General features: G+C 42.6%; 2 protein-coding genes across 3 annotated transcripts in view; one reads left to right on the top strand and one right to left on the bottom strand.

Annotated features, from left to right (window-relative positions):
* Window positions 1–5,173, top strand: part of oit3 (oncoprotein induced transcript 3) — a 23,312-nt gene extending 18,139 nt beyond the window's left edge. Inside the window, exons 8-9 of the mRNA XM_034209735.1 lie at window positions 3,959–4,058; window positions 4,208–5,173. Coding sequence (XP_034065626.1) covers window positions 3,959–4,058; window positions 4,208–4,363 — 256 coding nt within the window. The 3' untranslated portion in view covers window positions 4,364–5,173. The remainder of the gene's footprint in view (window positions 1–3,958; window positions 4,059–4,207) is intronic.
* pla2g12b (phospholipase A2, group XIIB) lies at window positions 4,423–21,062 on the bottom strand. Of its 2 annotated transcripts, none has more exons than XM_034209745.1 (4): window positions 20,198–21,062; window positions 19,609–19,697; window positions 5,594–5,759; window positions 4,423–5,459 (listed from the first exon to the last, which is right to left on the bottom strand). In XM_034209745.1, the coding sequence occupies exons 1-4, from the start codon at window positions 20,952–20,954 to the stop codon at window positions 5,341–5,343; spliced, it is 1,131 nt and encodes a 376-aa protein (XP_034065636.1). In that variant the 5' UTR covers window positions 20,955–21,062; the 3' UTR covers window positions 4,423–5,340. The 2 variants fall into 2 exon arrangements, with proteins under 2 accessions (XP_034065636.1, XP_034065637.1); XM_034209746.1 differs by having other exon boundaries at window positions 19,621–19,697.

Below are 21,062 nucleotides of genomic sequence, written 5' to 3'. Positions count from 1 at the left end.
CTTCACCCCACAGCTCTCTCCGTTCACCCTTTCACCCTCGCCCACCCTCCTGGTTGTGCTGAACACACAAAGGAGATACAGAGGGTTGACACCGATTCCTTCCTGGAGTTCAAAGACCAAACTAAGGCGATACGCAGGGTTGGCAGCATGTCCTTTACCCCCGCTCCTCAACGACGCCCACCAAAATCACCGCAGAGACGCGCACCATCTCCCCCGTCTTCATCACCGTGCCTACGTCAACACCACACCACCTCCCCTCCCTTCAAGAAAGCATCTGCAGTCTCCGAAGCCTGATAAGGATGTGTGTGTACAAAACGCAACAAACTCTTACTGATATGTGCTGGGTCTAGGCTCAAGGGAGTATGGCACTCTCAACTCTTTCCAGGACATGCCGGGGCCCTGCCTGCCTGTAGCTTTGCCGATATCTGTGTTGATAGATAATAGATTAAGAGCGGTGAATCAGCTTAGAAACAGGAAGTGCTCAAACGTTTGTGTGAGTTTATCAAATTTAGCAGTGATTCCATGTCAGCCACAGCTTGTCACAAAAAATCTTACTGATAGTGTATCTAACAAACTTAAACTAGCTTTATTAAATGTCAGGTCTCTGGCAGGAAAACAATTTTTAATCAATGATTTTATCACTGAGCACAATCTTGATTTTATGTTTTTAACGGAAACTTGGATTGAACAAAATAACAGTGCAGCTGTTCTTATTGAATCAACCCCTCCCAACTTTAGTTTTATGAGTCAGGAAACAATGCATAAGAAAGGGGGTGGAGTTGCTATTCTGTTCAATGATTCCCTTCAATGCAGGAAGACATCTTATGGGAACTTTGCTTCTTTTGAATATGTGGCCCTTCAGCTGAAATGCTCCTCTCGAGCTCTGTTCCTAAATATCTATAGACCACCCAAATACTGTGCAAGCTTTTTTGATGACTTTACTGAACTGCTGTCTATAGTGTGTATTGACTTTGACCGTCTAGTCATTGTTGGTGATTTTAACATCCATGTTGACAACCCCCAGGACAGAGGAGTGAAAGAACTGTTTTGTGTTCTTGATAACTATGGACTGACTCAGCATGTGACGGAGCCCACGCACAATAAGGGGCACACTCTGAACTTAATTATCTCAAAGGGTCTGAATATCTCTAAGGTTGTGGTGACTGATGTTGCACTCTCTGACCATTCCTGTGTTTTCTTTGAGAGCTCTATTTCTGTTCACAAAAATGTTCAAAAAGAGGTAACCACAAAGCGATATTTAACTGAAAATACTAGGGAAATGTTTACTCAGAATTTTTCTTCCACACTTGCCCGTACTAAAATCTCAGTAAAAGAGCTAGTAGATCATTTTAATTCAAAAATTAAAAATGTTAGGTAAAGGAAGTGACTGGGAAGAAAATATCTCCATGGAGAAAGGCCATGACCGTGAGAGCAGAAAAAAGAGAGTGTCGAAAAACTGAACGTAGGTGGCGAAAAACAAATCTCCAGGTTCACTTTGAAATCTATAAAGAAAGACTTGGCCTTTATAATTTGGAATTGAAAAACGCACGACAATCGTTCTTCTCTGACATCATTACCAAAAACAAAAACAATGCACGTGCCTTGTTTGCTACCGTCGACAGACTAACTAACCCCCCAGTGTCAGTAGCCTCTGAATTTCTATCCACCAGGGCATGCAATGATTTTGCCTCCTTCTTCACTGACAAAATTCAGAAAATCAGACAAGCAGTCAGTGCCTCTGCATCAGGTACAGCAAATGTGTTGTCTCTATGTCCACCTAATATCAATTCAAACACCATGACACAATTCCATCAGATTAATGATAAAAACCTAGAGGACATTATTCAACTTCTGAAATCCTCCTCCTGCTGCCTTGATATTATTCCAACAGGATTTTTCAAAGATGTTTTTCGTTGCATGGCCTCAGATCTACTTCATATAGTAAACAAATCTCTTCACTCAGGTATTTTTCCACAGGCCCTGAAAACTGCAGTCATTAAACCGCTCTTAAAAAAGAATAATCTAGATGCTTCAGTAATGAACAATTACAGGCCCATATCAAACCTGCAATTTCTAGGTAAAATCATTGAAAAAGTTGTTTTTCAACAGTTGAGTAATTTCTTGCATTTAAATAGTTGTTTCGATGTGTTCCAGTCAGGCTTTCGTCCAAACCACAGCACTGAGACTGCTCTTGTAAAGGTCTTCAATGACATCCACTTAAACACAGACAGTGGCAGAACTTCAGTGTTAGTATTATTAGATCTCAGTGCTGCGTTTGACACTGTTGACCACAACATATTACTCGACCGACTAGAAAACTGGGTGGGACTTTCGGAAACAGTTCTGAAATTGGTTTGAATCCTACTTAAAGGACAGAAAAAACGTTGTTTCTATAGGTAATTACACATCTGAGTTGACAAATATGACATGTGGGGTACCTCAAGGCTCCATCTTGGGGCCTCTTCTCGTTAACATCTACATGCTACCACTGGCTCAGATAATGAAAAACAACAAAAATAAGTTACCATAGCTATGCGGATGACACACACATTTACATAACAATTTCACCAGGAGACTATGCTCCAATTCAAACACTGAGTAAGTGCATTGAACAAATCAATGACTGGATGTGTCAGAACTTTCTACAATTAAACAAAGATAAAACTGAGGTAATGGTTTTTGGAGCCAAGGTAGAACGTATAAAAGTTAGCGCTGATCTTCAGTCTGCAATGTTCAAAACAACAGATAAAGCCAGAAATCTAGGTGTAGTCATGGACTCTGACCTGAGTTTCAACAGTCACATTAAAACAGTTACTAAATCAGCCTACTATCACCTAAAGAATATATCTAGGATTAAAAGACTAATGTCACAGCAGGATTTGGAAAAACTTGTCCATGCTTTTATCTTCAGTAGACTCGACTACTGCAATGGTGTCTTCACAGGGTCTCACTAAAAAATATATTAGAAATCTGCAGCTAATTCAGAACGCTGCTGCTCGAGTCCTCACTAACACTAAGAAAGTGGATCACATCACTCCTGTTCTGAAGTCTTTACACTGGCTTCCTGTGTGTCAAAGAATAGATTTCAAAAATACTGCTGCTGGTTTATAAAGCACTGAATGGTTTAGGCCCAAAATACATTTCTGACCTCCTGCTAAATTATGAACCATCCAGATCTCTCAGGTCTTCAGGGACTGGTCAGCTTTCTGTCCCCAGAGTCAGAACTAAACATGGAAAAGCAGCATTCAGTTATTATGCTCCAAATATCTGGAACAAACTCCCAGAAAACTGCAGATCCGCTGCAACTCTTACTACTTTTAAATCCAGACTAAAGACTTTTCTTTTTGCCGCTGCTTTTAATTGAACTATTTACATCTTAAACTGCACTGTAACTTTTATCCATGTATTTTTTCTTTTAATGTTTCTTTTATTATCTTTTCTTTTTAATGACTGATTTTAAATGCCATTTTCTTAATGTCTTTCGTTTTTTGTAAAGCACTTTGAATTGCCTTGTGTTGAAAGGTGCTATATAAATAAACTTGCCTTTAAAAAGCTCAAGCACACAATGAAAACTGCAATATTCCCTCGGTTTTATATTGTCCTATTAATATGAGAAATGCATTTGGGCCTGTGACCTTTATGGCCCTTATAATAAACGTAAACAGGACGAGCTGCTGTGTTTCCACAAAGCGCTAGCATCCGCTGCTCAACAGTTATAGGACAGGGAGAATCCACCATACAAGGAAATGTCAAATGAAAACTGCCACTGGCCTCTTACTCTGATTAATGTGGAAAGCAACTAAATATTATTTCAAGTGGAAAATGGGAAAGCCAAAACAGCCTTATTATGCGGGGAACACCGAATCTCCACCGCTACTCTATAGTCCATTAGAGCACGGCTATTTTGGTGATATGAAAAATACAACAGTGCTTCAATATTTGTCCCTCTCTTAATCAGGTGTATCTCTGATAAAACTGTGACACAGTACTCATCAAAGGACCAGCTCTCAAAGCACTACCAGGTCCCTGTCTTCAAGTTCGTTGGCAAGGACAACAAAGTGAGTAAAAAAAATAAGCATGCTGGGAGCCAGCTGGCACGTAGGTGTGGTATTATGCCTGTGTAGCACTATACTGTAAGGACTGTTTTCACTGACTGATTGTTCTTCTCTAAGCATATTCTGAACTAGCTTGTCTCCTGTGTTTGCAGCAAGTGTTCCTCCACTGCCAGGTGTTGGTATGCGGGGCGGGGGACTCCCACTGCTCTCAGCGTTGCCGGGGGCGCGTCCGCCGCCAGGCTCGGACCAAACCTCAGGAGAAACACACACTGAGTGGAGGCCCCATCTTCATCCTGCCTGATCCGTGATGCTAACATATCACCATCAACACACAGTCAGAAACAACACCATGCAGAGTCACATTCACTTTAAAGCAGATTAACTGACCATTTCAGTTTATTTATTTAAATACATATATACATTGATTAGAACTCATTCTAATAGAAATGTAGAAAAGGGGCCACATTTGATTTGTAACAACTGCAGCATGAATGATGTTTTTCTTGGTCACACTTTGAGGCATTTCTCAGGCTTGATTACAGTTTAAGGCATTTGTAGATTTATAGAAGTTGTTTATATTTCACACCATCACTGACTTAAAAAAATACATGAACTCTGATAGATATATTCTGACTCATTTGCACACTTTGCATCAGTGTGCCGAGCCTGAAAATGATGCATACGCTTCATCACTGACAATTAATCCAGAGTTAATCACGTCATTTGAACTGCAATTAGTCATGTATTCATTAATAAAAACAAAACAAAACACCAGCAAATAACTTAAATTAAAAAAACACCAGCTGTAATAGGCATCACATTCATTTGACACTGACTGAAGCTCAAAGCAGATTACCTTGATAAATAGCATCACGCAACATAGCGTCATAGTTGATAAATTGTGTCTCTCCACTACAATATCCTTCCCATCAGGCACTTTGTTTGGAGTCATCATAGTAATTTATGGTAATGGGGTCATAGAGGCCTAAAAATTGCCTAATTTGAAATGGAGTATGGAGAGTAATATGCATACGCAGTTAATTACGATTTGGAAAGTCATATCCAGACACCATTATGTCAGTACTGCTTATGAATAAAACCTGTAAAAAAACTGTTAATTTGCATTCTCCATTTGTCTGTTTTTCCTTTTTTGAAGTCCCAGGCTGTGGATCTTGAGAGGGCTGTGAAGTATCTTTTCTTTGAAGCTTATAAATACACCGTATAATATGTGACTCAGTTATTCGTCCATGAAAACATCCAGGGGTTTTGTCCACAGTGTTCTGTGTCACAGTTCATCCCTCTCCTCTCCCTCGCAGACACACGCCGCCCTCTGGCTGTTCATGTAAGGCCTGCATCCCAGAGTCCCCACCGTGCTGTGCAGGGCGTCTGCCATCGATTCACAGGCTAGAGGAGAAAAGACAGAGAAATAGACAAAAGGAGGAGGAATGGGTTTAATTTCCTTTTTGATATCTCACAGTTTACATGAGAGGTTCCCTGGTGGTCATATTAATGTGCATACATATCTGCAGTTATCTCACCTTTCACCTTGGACACAAAGCCCAGACTCTTCCTTAGGTCGGAGCAGATGCCATGCACACACAGGCGAAACTCGGAATCACAGTCGTTCTTGCTTACGCCGCAAGTGTCGTAGCACATGTCCAGCATGTCACAGCAGTTTGTCATAGCAGGGATCCCCATGTCAAGCTGTAAAAAGGGAACACGTTATTATGTCAGTGCAGTTTACTAATACAGAGGCTAGATAGCATCTGCAGTGGTCACCAATCAGTCGATCGCGATCGACCGAGTGTGGTGCGGGTAGATCGCGGACCATTAAAAAAACAGTAACAAAAGAAATAAAATAAAAATAGTAATGTTTGAAAAATACGTTTTTAGATGTAAACCTATCATCCACCACCCCGTTAGCAGGTGCCACTTGATTGACGTATATTTGAGACACCTCAATAATATAATACATTAACCGTGCTTTACGTGAACCTCATCCTGACACAAGAGAGGAAAGCAGGACTGCAATTTCCCGTGTTCATGTGAATGCAACAGAGGCAAGTCACCAGACCAATCAGAGAGTTGCATGGAAATACACGTGTGCTTGTGTCATTCAAGCTCGGCTCTGTGGGCCCTTCTTACTTCGGTTAAATGGATTCCTTGGGCCCTTCTCACTTCTCTTATTTTTCATTTCCTCGCTCCTCGGTCTCGGTCTCACCGGAAGTTGTTTTGTCTGCGCCATCTTGAGTAGCGTCCCAATGGCCTTATTTTTGCCGGAGGAGCGAGGAGCGATAATGGAGGAGCTATAATCGAGGAACCACCAGACCATCCTCCGATGAAATCCTCAGACACTCGCGCCGCCCCCCTAACTGTGGGTTTTCTTCAGAAGTTTTTCCTTGTACGATGTGAGGGTCTAAGGACAGAGGGTGTCGTATTGTCATACTGATATTTTGTACAAACTGTAAAGTCCACTGAGACAAATGTAACATTTGTGATATTGGGCTATATAAATAAACATTGATTGATTGATTACTGTGTATCGCTCACTGATTTGATGCTTCTTGACATGAGAGCAGTTTCCCAGCGGAGTGAAGAAAATACATTAACCTCACGGGAGTCACTCCTCAGTCTATACCATGTTTTGTTTCAATTAATGTATCATTTAGTTACAAATATGTGATATATCTGAACAACAAAGTGGTCAAAAATCATTTTATTAATTTTTTGGAAACATTTTCATGATCGCTTTTTTCGTTTTACATTTTCATTTATTGTCATTTCCATTCAGTCAGTCATTAAGTGCTATTACAATGTTAATGTGCTACATATACACACAAACAAACAAAGTGTGCAATCCAATGAATGTTAATCTAACTGGGTTTTGATAGATAACATATCTCTTTTTCTTCTCTCAATTCTTTTATTTATTTTGTGCACTCTAATCAATATTAATCAAACTATTGTTCATTTATACATTTTAAGAATGGCGTTTATCTTTTTTGAGAATGAGTTCTTATTTTATTTTATTTATTTGGGTCTACAACAGATGATACAAATGTTTGTGTCAGTAAATGTGTACTAACAGAGGCGGGGGTGTGTGTGGAAATAACGGGGACAGAGCTGGCTGCTGTCAGACGATCAGCTGTGCAGCGCCATCACAAACGGACGTCGCTTCACGTGACGCTCCGGAGGAAAGGACGTCCCATTGCTCTTAAAACTCATTTCCCTGCTTCTCGTGGTTTCCTTGCGTCTCTCCATGCTTCCCTGGTGGGAGGGACTAGTCACAGGGAAACGACGCAAGTGAGGGAAGCAAGGATTCCATTTAACCGAAGTGAGAAGGGCCCTTTATGGCGCTGGGACGTCCTTTCCTCCGGAGCGTCACGTGAAGCGACGTCCGTTTGTGATGACGCCGCACAGCTGTTCGTCTGACAGCAGCTCTGTCCCCGTTATTTTCACAAACACCCGCGCCACACATTTACTGACACAAACATTTGTATCATCTGTTGTAGACCCCAATAAATAAAATCAAATAAGAACTCATTCTCAAAAAAGATAAACACCATTCTTAAAATGTATAAGCGAACAATAGTTTGATTAATATTGATTAGAGTGCACAATAGAAATAAAATAATTGAGAGAAGAAAAAGAGATATGTTATCTATCAAAACCCAGTTAGATTAACATTCATTGGATTGCACACTTTGTTTGTTTGTGTGGATATGTAGCACATTAACATTTTAATAGCACTTAATGACTGACTGAATGGAAATGACAATAAATGAAAATATAAAACGAAAAAAGCGATCATGAAAATGTTTCCAATAAATGAATAAAATGATTTTTGACCACTTTGTTGTTCAGATATATCACATATTTGTAACTAAATGATACATTAATTGAAACAAAACACAGTTTAAACTGAGGAGTGACTCTCGTGAGTTTCATGTATTTTCTTCACTCCGCTGGGGTACTGCTCTCATGTCAAGAAGCATGAGATCAGTGCATGCACTGCATCGTCCAATCAGTGAGCGATACAAAGTAAGGGGGCGGGGCGAGTATCTGAGGATTTCATCGGAGGATGGACTGGTGGTTCCTCGATTATCGCTCCTCCATTATCGCTCCTCCGGCAGAAATAAGAGCCATGGGACGGTACTCAAGATGGCGCAGACAAATCAACTTCCGGTGAGACCGAGGAGCGAGGAAATGAAAATAGTCGACCTGAGACAGGGCCAAGGAAACCACGAGAAGCAGGGAAATGAGTTTTAAGAGCTATGGGACGTCCTTTCCTCCGGAGCGTCACGTGAAGCGACGTCCGTTTGTGATGACGCCGCACAGCTGTTCGTCTGACAGCAGCCCTGTCCCCGTTATTTTCACACACACAAACATTTGTATCATCTGTTCTAGACCCAAATACATTAAATAAAATAAGAACTCATTCTCAAAAAAGATAAACGCCATTCTTAAAATGTATAAATGAAAAAAGCGATCATGAAAATGTTTACAATAAATGAAGAAAATGATTTTTGACCACTTTGTTGTTCAGATATATCACATATTTGTAACTAAATGATACATGAAATGAAACAAAACACAGTATAAACTGAGGAGTGACTCCCGTGAGGTTCATGTATTTTCTTCACTCCGCTGGGAAACTATAGGTTACTTACGTAACCCCAGTAACATGAAGTGAGATGTCTCACTATGGGATGCGCCTCAACGCGTATGCAAACAGAAGCATCAATCTCATTACGCCAATCCTGATTGGCTGGTGATCTTGACGTCTACATCAGGGAATCCACCCGTAGCTTGCGCTACGTCGCAGCGTCATTCAAAATAAGCACCTCTTCTCCCTTCGCCTTAGCAAGAAGGGCCGTCTGGTGAGACATCTCACTTCATGTTACTCTGAGAACTGGGGTTACGTAAGTAACCTATAGTTCTCATTCATAACACTCCGTTCGATGTCTCACTATGGGATATTAAAACTCCCGTATTGCTAGACATGCTTATCTCGAAAATCACCAAAACAACCAGAACTTAACAGGTAGAACTCTGTCTCAACACGGGACCCAGCACTGCGCGGGCCACACTTGGAGCAGAGACATCTAGCCTGTAAAAGCGGACAAAAGTGAGCGGTGAGGACCAGCTCGCTGCTGCACAAATGTCTTGGATGGAAACACCCTTGAACAAAGCCCAGGATATAGCCAGTCCACGAGTAGAATGAGCACGCAGGCCCGTTGGTGCCTGCAAACCCTGACTCGTATAAGCCAGAGCAATCGCTTCCACAATCCAGTGGGAGAGCCGTTGCCTGGTAACGGGCTTGCCCTTATGAGGGTTAGCCCAGGTTACAAAGAGTTGGTCATTGCATCGAAACTCTTTTGACCTGTCCATATAGGTGCGTAAAGCACGGACTGGACACAGCAAATTCGGCCGCTGTTCCTCAGAGGAACACAGCGGCGGAGGAAATGCCTCAATGTTAATGGGGGTACATGAGCCAACCACCTTAGGTACAAAGGCAGGGTTGGGCTTCAGCAACATTCTCGTTTGCCCCGGGGCAAACTGAGTGCATGAAGGATGTACAGAGAGCGCATGAATGTCACTGACTCGCTTGGCAGATGCCAGAGCCAGTAACAACACTGTCTTCAGTGACAGGTGTTTCATGTCAGCTTCTTCCGGGGGTTCAAATGGAGGTCGAGTGAGCCCATCTAAAACCACTGCCAAGTCCCATAAGGGCACCAGTGACCTGGAAACAGGGAGGAGCCTGCGAGCCCCTTTCATAAAACGGCAGACCAAGGGATGTAGGCTAGCCGTCTTTCCCTCAAAGCCCACATGGCATGCAGCAATAGCAGCCAGGTACACTTTGATCGTAGAGAAAGCTATGTGTTTATTAATCAGGTCCTGTAGAAATGATAGAATCACCCCGACAGGACATTGAAAAGAGATGTGTCCTTTTTGAAGGCACCACTCCTCAAACACCCTCCACTTACAGTCATAGAGGGACCTGGTGGAGGAAGCTCTTGCACTCTGAATAGTGTTTATCACCTTCTGAGGGAGTCCCACTGTATTCAGGTTATACCACTCACGGGCCAGGCCCATAGTGCCAAGCGCTCTGGGTGTGGGTGAAAAATCGTCCCCCCCGCCTGAGACAGTATGTCCCTGCGTAGCGGGAGCTGCCACGGCTGCCCGCACAGCAGCTGATATATCTCCGCCAGCCAGTACATTGCAGGCCAGTGTGGAGCTATTATCAGTGTGTGGCGTTGTTCTCTCACTCTGGCCAGAGTTGGGGGTATCAGAGCCAGGGGTGGGAACGCGTACAGAAGAACCGGAGGCCAAGCGTGCGCGAGCGCGTCCACGCCTAACGGTGCGTTTAAATTGCGCATTGAAAAGAACAGCTGACATTGAGCGTTTTCTTTTGATGCGAACAGAGGCCCGGCCGTAAAGCACCCACAGCTGACTCACAATTATTGGATGTAGAGTCCCATTGGCCCCCCCACTTTACGGCCCTGCCCCACATTTTCGCAGCAGCGGATGCCGCGGAACACTGTACACATCCCGTTTCAATAATTCCCCTCTACTCTAAAGTCGCATCTAAAAAGAACGCCATCGGATCTAGCTGTGTATATTTTGTTATTTTTGATCGTTATATTCAATCTCATTAGCTACAGGCATTTTTTAAGCTTGTAAAGGGAAGAACACAGCTCGCCTCTCACTCGCCACTCTGCTCTTCCAGAGCGCCGCTTCCCCTCCCTCCGCTGACATTATGAATATATGGCGTATAGTAATCATAGATAACACGGCAGGGTCCGTTACAGTTTGTTTTTATCTGATTTCAAATAAACAAAGTCTTGGCTTTCAGAATATTAAACTTGTTTCGGCAAATTCAGATGATAAATACAGCTTTGAAGCTTTTAACGGCATAATTACGAGCGGAGAACGGAGTAACTTGACGTCACAGCTAGTGCTGGGGGGAAACGATTATTTTGAAAACGATTAATCGGGCGATTATTTGATCGATTAGTCGACTAATCGAACGATTATTTTTCTGTTGTTCAATTCATAAAAAACGTAATGTAAAAAAAAGTAATGTAAACAATTTTTTTTTCACGATACTGTGTCTCAGGGGATCTTAATATTTAAGAACCTATTAATGTGTTATACCAGATTAACGGAAATAATCTCAGCTAACTGACGATACAAACCATGTTTACCAAAACAAAACACAAGTCTCATAAGAAGCATCTAAATGACCCCTGAGCGAAAGATGCTAACGGACATTGGCACATATCTCAAGATAAAAGTACCCTTATTACTTATCGTAGCTGCACATACAAGATATCCGATTAAAGCTGAGACTCCACAGATTATGTAGGTATATAGTATCATCACTGAGTGATCCGGACTCGCGACAGGGGAAGCAAATACAGTCATCACAACACGTACCTTCACAGAGCTTCTAGGGAGATCGTCTCACCGCCGTAGCTGTCAATCTGATCAAAATACGTGTTCAATGGCATTCAAATTAGAAAAAACGCGGCTGAATCGGTTAATCCATAGGTTTTTAACGTCTATGTATAACAAAATTATTGAATTTATAATCCATAATTCCATTTTAAATCGGAGAGCAAATGCTAGCTGCTAATGGTTGCCACCACAGCTAGCTGCTGCTTCCGGTCAAGCAGCAGTCTCAGTGAGATATAAATATATAAATATCTTTGCGTTTTGGACTAACTTTAAAATATTCCCATACTTTTGAAGACCTGGGGCGAGATGTTTTCGTTTGAGGGCTTCGTGCGCAATCCTGTGAGGAGGAGTTGGTAGCCGTTTCAGTCTCCATTGTGTTAGAAGTGCGATTGCGAACTGCTTGTTGCTTTGGGTGACCCACGTGTGTGTGGCGTCATACAGTCTATGGTGGCGACGCGTCGACGCGGAAATATGTCGTCGACGATATTTTGAAGTCGACACGTCGACGCGTCGCTACAGCACTAGTCACAGCAAGCATAACAACAGCCGGTGTTTCTCCTGAGAGTTTTCCCCGGGAAACAAACGCAAAAATACACAAACACACACACGTATACACACACACACACATTCGCGAGCTTCCCCCAGACCAGTAATCCAAACGAAAATATCTTCCCTCCGTAGGCCTACTACTTTGATCATTTGCTCCGCTAATAATCAATCAGATCGATCCAGAGAAGAGGAAACTTTAAAGGCCTTTTTCTCAAAATGATGACTCGATGACAGTCATTATATAATGTGACATATTTAGCTTAATATAGTACAAAAATAATCCTGATATCATTAGAAAGCTAGGAATCTCCTCTTTCCAACAGTGTATACAACTCAAAATGTGTCTTCGGATCAATGCGACTGATTTCGATGGAGCAGGTCACTTTGCATTAGGTAAAATACAGGCAGACATAACAGGAAGAATATGTACATTTTAATCCAATCAAATAGGACATTGTCACACCATTCAAATGTATCCATGTATATTACAACCAATAACAAAGCTGAGATGTGTTTATTTGTTACGTTGTTTACGTTATGTGTTACGTTGTTCAGTGTGTGTCAGCCGTTAACCTAGATAGATAAACTTGCAAACATGTCAGAAGAACCGGCGCATAAGAAAACAAAATACAGTCAAACTAAGCTGAAATTCAACAACTTGAATGTCACATCCCTGACATCCGTAACTCCGGAGCCTGGTCCTTCAACCATAGAACCAGCGCAGCCAGATGAACCCCAGCAGCAGCTCTGCGGCCACAGAGGCTGTCAAAACCGCCGCCGCCGGCATCATTGAACCGAAACAGGCTGGTTCCGACTGCATGGAGGTTTGTTGTCGGGACATTGTGACGGGCAAATAAAAGCTTATTTGGGTAAAGAGAAAGGTACTTCAATGCAGAATGGTACAAAAACAGAGAGTGGTTAATTATTTGCAAAACCACTAAACGAGCCTTCTGTGAAATATGCAGATATGCTGCTGTCAAACGGCTTGTAACTTTCTCCAAATGTGGAGATGACAGCTTTGTAAATACCGAGTTAATAACTGGAACTTTTCACAGAGCTTACTTCAGTCAAACACCAGTCAACATTTAGCTTGTCAAACAAGAGCGTAGCAGGAAAAAAGAAGAGATGGAATGAGCAACTGCGCTGTCATATGTGTGGGCTGGTCTGTATAGTTTAATTTACAGGAAAGGAGTGAGCAGAGGGTTGAGTTGTCCATTCTTGTTCTGTTTTCGCTGACTATCTTCCTCCTGAAGACCCTCTCAGACTTTCATTTGCTCGCGCTACTAAAGAGACATGTTACCATGGAAACCAAACAATGGTGTAGCTGTATTGAAGTCCGAGTGGAAACAGTAACATTTGGCAGAGGTGGGACCAAGTCATTGTTTTGCAAGTCCAAGTCAAGTCTCAAGTCAGGATGGGCAAGTTCAAGTCAAGTCAAGTCCTAAACTTTGACAAAACGAGTCATAAACAAGTCATTATGTGTTTTTCACCAAATGTAATGACATCGATCAACAGAATAATACTTAATAATCAAATTGCTCTTTATTAGTCACATTAATAATTTAATAATCCATTTTCTCTCTGCTGGTAAAGTAACGTGTGTTTTTCTAATTTAAGAGGGATCAGTAAGGTAAGGCTACTGTGACGGTTTGATTCAGAAGGAGTTTAATGGATAAGATCCCTGATGTTGAGGTAACCAGAATGTTTATTTCCACTGTGCACAACATGTTATAAGGGACCCACAATCTATCTTTATGCAAGGGATAATGTGCAGCGAGGCGGTCTCTATGGGGAAAAGAACACCTGAATCTAGATCCCTCTGCAGGTGGTACTTTAAGTATATTTTGATGCTAATACTTTTGTACTTTTACTTGTAACATTTTGAATGCAGGACTTTTTATTGTACAGGGTTCCTGCAGGTTTCGCCAACTCAAATTTAAGACTTTTTAACACCTTTTAAGACCACTTTGAATAGAATTTAAGACCTATTTCACGGCAATAAAGTATGAAGGAAAATGTATATAAAGAAGAAATACGTCCCATAATCACTTACAAAGTAAATGTATTCATGTTCAACATAAGAACAGTGACTGAACACAACAGCGTAACAGTACAGAACTGTGTTAGCGTGTTAGACAAAAAGTGTGTGTATGTGTGTGCGTCTGTGTGTGCTTGAGTGTGTGTGTGTGTGTGTTAGGGCTGTGCAATTAATCATATTTTAATCGCAATTACGATTTTCGCCTGCCACAATTACGAAAACAACATAATCGTAAAAAACGATTATTTTGCTTTGCTAGGTTGTGACAGTGCACTACAACATATTTGATCTAATTAATTTTTTAGTAATGTATCATTTATTTAATTAATTTTTGTATTGGTTTTTCAGTTGAATTATACGTTCAGGGTAATCAACAGTTAAAAAGATACTGTTCAAATTATTATCTGTTTTAAAGTTCAATAAATGGATGTTTTCAAAGTCAATGAATAATCATATTTAATAATCGTGATATTAATTATTGACTAACATAATCTTGATTATTGCCATAATCGAGCAGCCCTAGTGTGTGTGTGTGTGTGTGTGTGTGTGTGTGTGTGTGTGTGTGTGTGTGTGTGTGTGTCTGAGAGAGAGTGACAAGAGCTATATTCAGAGCTCTGCTGCCTTGGCTACACTATTTCATCGTTGCTGTTGTATGATTGGTGTTTAGCTACGGTATTTAGCGTCTACAGCACCTCCGCTTTTAGGGTTGACGTAGACCCAAACTTAGCCCGGAGGTCCCCCGGTGTTGTTGCGGGAGCTGCTGCATTAGCTGCTGCTGCACTAGCTAACGCTGCATTAGCTGCTGCTGCACTAGCTAACGCTGCACTAGCTAATGCTCCACTAGCAAAACAAACGCTAATTTCTTTTGCAAAAGGTGCAGCGGGCTTCAAACACGTTCCCTCCACTGGTTTCAACCAAGCACTAAATTAGATGTTTTCCAACCAAATACGGTTGAACTTACACTTCCCATATTTATTTGTAAGTAGATTCGAAGATAGGCTACATGAGCTGAAGCTTGGTTGCTAGGTTACTAGCTGGGTGTTCTCCAACAAGGGGCCGGGGGAAACAAAGTTAGTGATTACTGGTTCCATGTTGATTTAATTCAATACAAATTGTTGGGGGGAACTGAAAGGCTATTACCGTACTGGTTACTTTGCAGCCCGGACATTTCCCCCAAAACACATTTAGACGCTATCGCAACATAGAAGTACCTTTCAAATCCGATAATTTTTAAGACCTTCTGAATCATATTTAAGACCTTTTTAAGGCCTTCAATTCTGATTATCAAATGTAAGACTTTTTAAGACTTGTTAAGACCCCACGGGAACCCTGATTGTAACTTTTTTTTAATTGTCTGAACTTCTCCCACCTCTGACAATAAATCCTGAGTGTTTACCCTGCTCTGAAGGTTATTTTCATTTTACAAATCCTGCACTCAGCTTTGCTTTCTCCAATATCATTGAAAAGCAGCCAGATGCTGCTTCTTTTTTCGGTTTTCGCTCATTTCTTGACTTTTTCCGACGCGCTTGCATTTAAATCCGGCTCCCCGTCTCCCCGTCGCTCTGCACATGCTGTGCCCCCACCCTTCTTTCACATAATGGTATGATCCTAGTGTGTCCTCGCATATGATTGGCCGCATGGTGGCCCAGCTAAATAAAGACCCGCCCCTGCCTGCAAGGATTCTCAGCAAGAGTAGGAGCGGCTGAAGATTCTGCTTTCCCCGACGGGAGTCTGCTCTTCTAGCGGCAGCTCGCGATCGGCGTGTTGGAGACCTCTGAATTAAAGTAGCAAGTCACCTCAAGTCAGAAGGCTCAAGTCCAAGTCAAGTCCCGAGTCATTGGTGTACAAGTCCAAGTCGAGTCGCAAGTCTTTTGTGATGTTGTCAAGTCGAGTCTCAAGTCATAAAATGTGTGACTCGAGTCTGACTCGAGTCCAAGTCATGTGACTCGAGTCCACACCTCTGACATTTGGTGCGTTATGTTAGAATGAAACAAATCAGATTTAGTCAGAAATCGGGATAAATATGACCCCGGGAGGAAAACGGGAGTCTCCCGCGAAAATCGGGAGGGTTGGCAAGTAGGCTATGTCACATACACACGCACTTTTTGGCCCCCCACTTCTGAAAGGAATCCGGCGCCGCTGCTCCTGGTACGTGCGTCGCTCTCAGAGAGAGGAGACGTCTGCAGCTCCATAAGATCAGTTTGCGTGCCAGCATGTGTAACTGGAGAGAACGCAAACCCCCTTGGCGGTTTATATACGATATTGTGGTCGTGTTTGTCCTCACGAGGACATGATGTCCTCTGAGAAAAGGCAGAAAGCGTTTCAGGGTGAGGAACACCGCTAAAAGCTCCAGATAATTTATGTGTGACCGTTGGAGGTCTCTGCTCCAGAGACCCCTCACAGGTCGACCTTCGTATATACCCCCCCAGCCTGTCAGACAAGCGTCTGTGGCAGCGACGTGCAGTCAGGGGAGGCAGAGCCTCACCTGTCATACTCCAATGTAACGGAAAAACAACTAAAGAAAAACTAAATAGTAATAATAATAAAATGTCTGATCAAAAGTGTCTGGTCACTGATCTGTTTTGTAAATGTGATTTCTGTATGATTCCAATCGCTTTTTATAGTCAAAATCAGCAAATTTGCCGAGCTCCGCTACAACTACGGGTAGCGATGAAAAGTGAGGCAGGGACGAGCTCTGCCTCACGTAAGCCCACAGTAACTGGCTGGAGCGCGGGCACTAATTTAGCGCGAGCACTTATTTTGTGAGCGCGCTCAAGCCAGTTACTGTGAGGTAAGGTGAGGCACAGATGAGCTCTGCCTCACCTCAGAATGCGTCACCCCACAGAAATTGGCTGGAAAGCGGGCCCTAAGCGCATGCCTGCACCATCTCACTGTATGTCACCAATGTAATGTTTGTAGATCCCTTTATTACATTTATAATTGCCATCCATAGTCTCTAAATAACTTATTTCACGTATATATGATATTTAGGCTCGCTGGACTCTTCAAGTCAAGGTAAGACCACAATTGTAATGCAAATGGAATCTTACTAAGAAAGAACAATCCAATATTTAAATTGTGGGTAGGCCTATCCTTTTGTTGAACGGTCTGTTTAAAATGAATTGAAGCATCAGACTAAAAAAGCTTTTGAAAATAACCGAATATTTCGATTAAGGTCAAAATATAATATTTGTAAATCTGACTCTGAAAGAGTCAGTGCCTCACCAGCCATGAACCTCACCGCACGTCACTGGTCTGTGGTGACCACCTCCCGCGATAGGACAGCACCCATAAGCACGCCCCGTACTAGACAAGTCGGGTGCAGCCAGTGGCGCAGTGCCATTACGCATTTCATAGTGACCATCACTCTCCGCGCGCCATGACGCACAGGGTCCAGTCTGAGGGCAGCTACCCAGCGCTGAAACTCCCTCATGTGTAAGCGTCCCACCACCAGGATGGCTGACGCCATGAGCCCCAGTAACCGCAGACATGATCTGAAGAGAACATATTTGCGTGGTTGGAAATGAGCGAGGCAAGCCCTGAAGGCTTTCACTCTCTCTGCTGACAGGCGGGCTGTAAAGAGCACCAAATTCAGGTGTAGGCCCAGGAAAAGTACAGTCTGGGCTGGGGACAACATGCTCTTTTCTGTGTTTATTAAGAAACCCAGGTCGAGCAGGTGTTTTACCCCCCTAGAGGAGGTGAGGTCCGCCCCCCACTCATAAAAAATAGCACTTTACCCCTGCCTATATGCTGTGAGCTGATTATGGAGCCTTCATTGTTACAGTAATTCAGATGCAATTAGCCTATATAAAAGGCCTCAAATTGGAAGCACTGTCTGGGTCGTCTTTTTCACTCAATTCTGCAATAGGTCTCGCCTTTCACCTAGGCCAGGAGTGGCCAACCCGCGGCTCTCGAGCCGCATGCGGCTCTTTGCCCAGTCTCATGCGGCTCCTCAATTCATATCGAATTGTAATTGTGTTTTTTTTTTTTACGCATATGTATCCCAGTTCACAAAGGGTTAACAACACACAAAGAAGTGCTTTCGCCAATCAGAATGCAGATCCTGCAGTACTGGAGGCGGGCTTTACTGCACTCGCGATGTGACAGTGAAGAGAGAGATCTGCTTCTGATTGGCAGAAATATAACTCTGATAAAACCGTAATAACTCAATATAATGTTGTCAAATCAAAATGGTAACAATTTGCAGTGGTATATGTATATGTGAGAAGGCCTGCTCCCGGAAAGCTGGCAACTGACACAGAAGGACTCACGAATTTGGTGATTCGCGGTAAAAAAATAAAAAAGAGAGAAAGTGCATCTCTGTCAGCAGAGCTTCTGTCAGTTAGAGGGTTAGGTAAAAGTTGAGATGTCATGTGAGGAGAATTAACAAAAATACACTTTATTTATTTTTAAATGACGGTCATGAATGTGCGTGTGAGATACAGGCAGAATAAAGGCCAGGCATATTTTTATTAAATGATGCTCTTTCATGCATTTGAGCCCCTTCCACATCCTCTGCACGTTTCAAAGAGGCAACATGCATAGTAAGATAACTACTTTTTTCAAATGTTTTTAACTGAGAGTTTGTGTGTGAGACACAATATTAATGGTTGACTATAACTGGCCTCTGGTCTTAATACTGGTAGGAGAGGTTTAAGTCAATTTCTGTCAATATCATGCACTGTGACATTTATAGGAAATCTGGCTGAGCAGAGGTATATGTTTCTGTATGTGAGAGGGTGTGTGTCTCTATGGGAGGGTGTGTCTTTGAGTGTGTGTGTGTGTGTGTGTGTGTCAATTATTGTTCATTTTTAGATTTTCATTTTGTATGTGTGAGAGAGAGGTCGGGGCACACAGAAAGGCTGAGTGCAAAAGAGAGAAGGAGAGAGAGAGGTCGGGACATACACCCAGCATGTGTGTATGATGTGGCTCTTTGCAGTAACACAGTAAAATTATTGGCTCTTTACCTCTGATTGGTTGGCCACCCCTGACCTAGGCCAAGGTCGGTGATCTTGGGCTTAAAAAGGTTGGTGACCACTGATCTACAGCATGTGTTGTTAGCTACATTATGAGCTTAAAGTTATAGGCTACTTTATCTTAAAAATTAAAACTACAATGACTCATCTGTGTTACTTTTGAAGAAATGTCTCGCATGCCACTGCAGTGAAGAAAGAAGATTAAAATAAATGGAGAAAGGTTTTCGAAAAACATAAGTTTCCTGCCACTGCTGCATAAGTATAATAATAGTAAGGTTTAAGCAAAAATGCATGTGTTTGAGAATAAGTGAACAGGAGAAAAAGTTATTATAAGTTATCAAGGCTAACCCTAACCCTTCTCCATTTTGAGTATTCTTATTATTTTTACATGCAGGCATAGGGTTACTTTTCATTCAAAGTTGAAAGTAACACAGGGTGGGTAATTGATACACAAATGGTCCTTTTGAGTGTGAAGTGTTCCTTAAATTATGTATGTTTGGGCTGTTTGTGCTATGAACAGGCCACCTACTGCGTCATTCACCTGGAATCCAACCAGAGAGGAGCTGCAGCCGTTGGGCTCTGGGAGCTGGTAGCCGGGGCGAGGTTTAGGAATTTCTCCTACGAAAAAACAGAAGAACCATTTAATGTTCAAACTAAAGAAAAGGTACATTAACCACTAATGTCGTACTCAAGAATCCACACTATATCTCTATTACTGAGTGTGTGTAGTTTCACAGATAATGTCTCTTTTGTTTGAGAACATCTGTATTGATTGTGGGTCTGTACATCTACAGTACCTCTCAGACTGATAACCAGGATGTGTTCAGCCTATCAGCAGACTGCAGGCCTAGCATGTTGTAAATAGGAAGCTGATATCAGACAGCAGAGTGATTGATCTGACACTTAAAGTGTGCTGAGATTACAAATACGCAACAACAGAAGGATTATGGGATGTGGACAACATAATAATCATTTGAAAGTCGTTTAAAATATTTGTTTTGGATTATTTGAAAACAGAAACAACAACCTTGACTATCTAGCTCTCTCTGAGGCCCATTTGCAGGCCACTAAAATACTTGTTCTTATAAATGACAGAGTATTCAAGACTTCCTTCTTACCATATTTGCAGCGGTACTGACACACACCATCGCGTCCCCCCACAAGCTCCACCAGGGAATTGTAGTATCCGTGCATAGACTGGAAACTATTTCTAATTGAGTAGAAGCTCCAGCTGTTATCTTCTTCTTCTGCTGCTTCGGGCTCGTCCTGGAACTGCTCTGTCTGGACTGGTTTGATGTTGTTGTCCTCCTCTGCCTCAGGTTGCTCCTGGGTGACTGCTTCAGCTTCAGTAAGATCTTCCAGAGCAGGGGTGTCTCCAGCAGCGTCATCACTGCGTGTCTCTGGCTCTTCTGCTACAGGCACAACCACTTCTGGTTCACCAGCTGCTACGTTGTCCACTTCAAGTATATCCGCCACTTGATTGTCCCCAACAATGGTATTTGCTTCAGGTTCCTCAGCTGCAAATGGATCCTCTTCTTTGGGATCTGCCAGAGCTACATCTTCCTCATTCGCAGGTGGATCATCTGCTTGGGGATCGGAAGGAGCTACATGTTCCTCCTCAGCAGGTGGATCATCTTCTTTTGGATCTGAAGGAGCGACATGTTCCTCATCCCCAGGTGGATCATCTTCTTTTGGATCTGCGGGAACAACATGTTCTTCAGCTGTGCTTACAGGGGCAGCTTCCACAATCCCATGAGTGACAGTCTCCACAGTGGGAGCCTCCTCCTCCTTTGCTTGAGCCAGGTAGAAGCCTAAAGTGGCACTCATGCCTGTGGACATGCATAAGGTGAGCAGAAGCACAGTCCGGAACAGCATGGTGGTGAGCTGGTGACAATCCAAGCAGAGGAAGCAGTCCTCAGGCGAGGTGTTGTTAACAGAGGGAGAAGAGTGAGACAGTGAGGGACAAAACACTCTGTGATCCTA

The sequence above is a fragment of the Gymnodraco acuticeps genome, unplaced genomic scaffold, assembly GCF_902827175.1.
Source record: "Gymnodraco acuticeps unplaced genomic scaffold, fGymAcu1.1, whole genome shotgun sequence".
NCBI classification, from domain to species: Eukaryota; Metazoa; Chordata; class Actinopteri; order Perciformes; family Bathydraconidae; genus Gymnodraco; species Gymnodraco acuticeps.
This window is presented reverse-complemented; position numbering and strand designations above follow the sequence as displayed.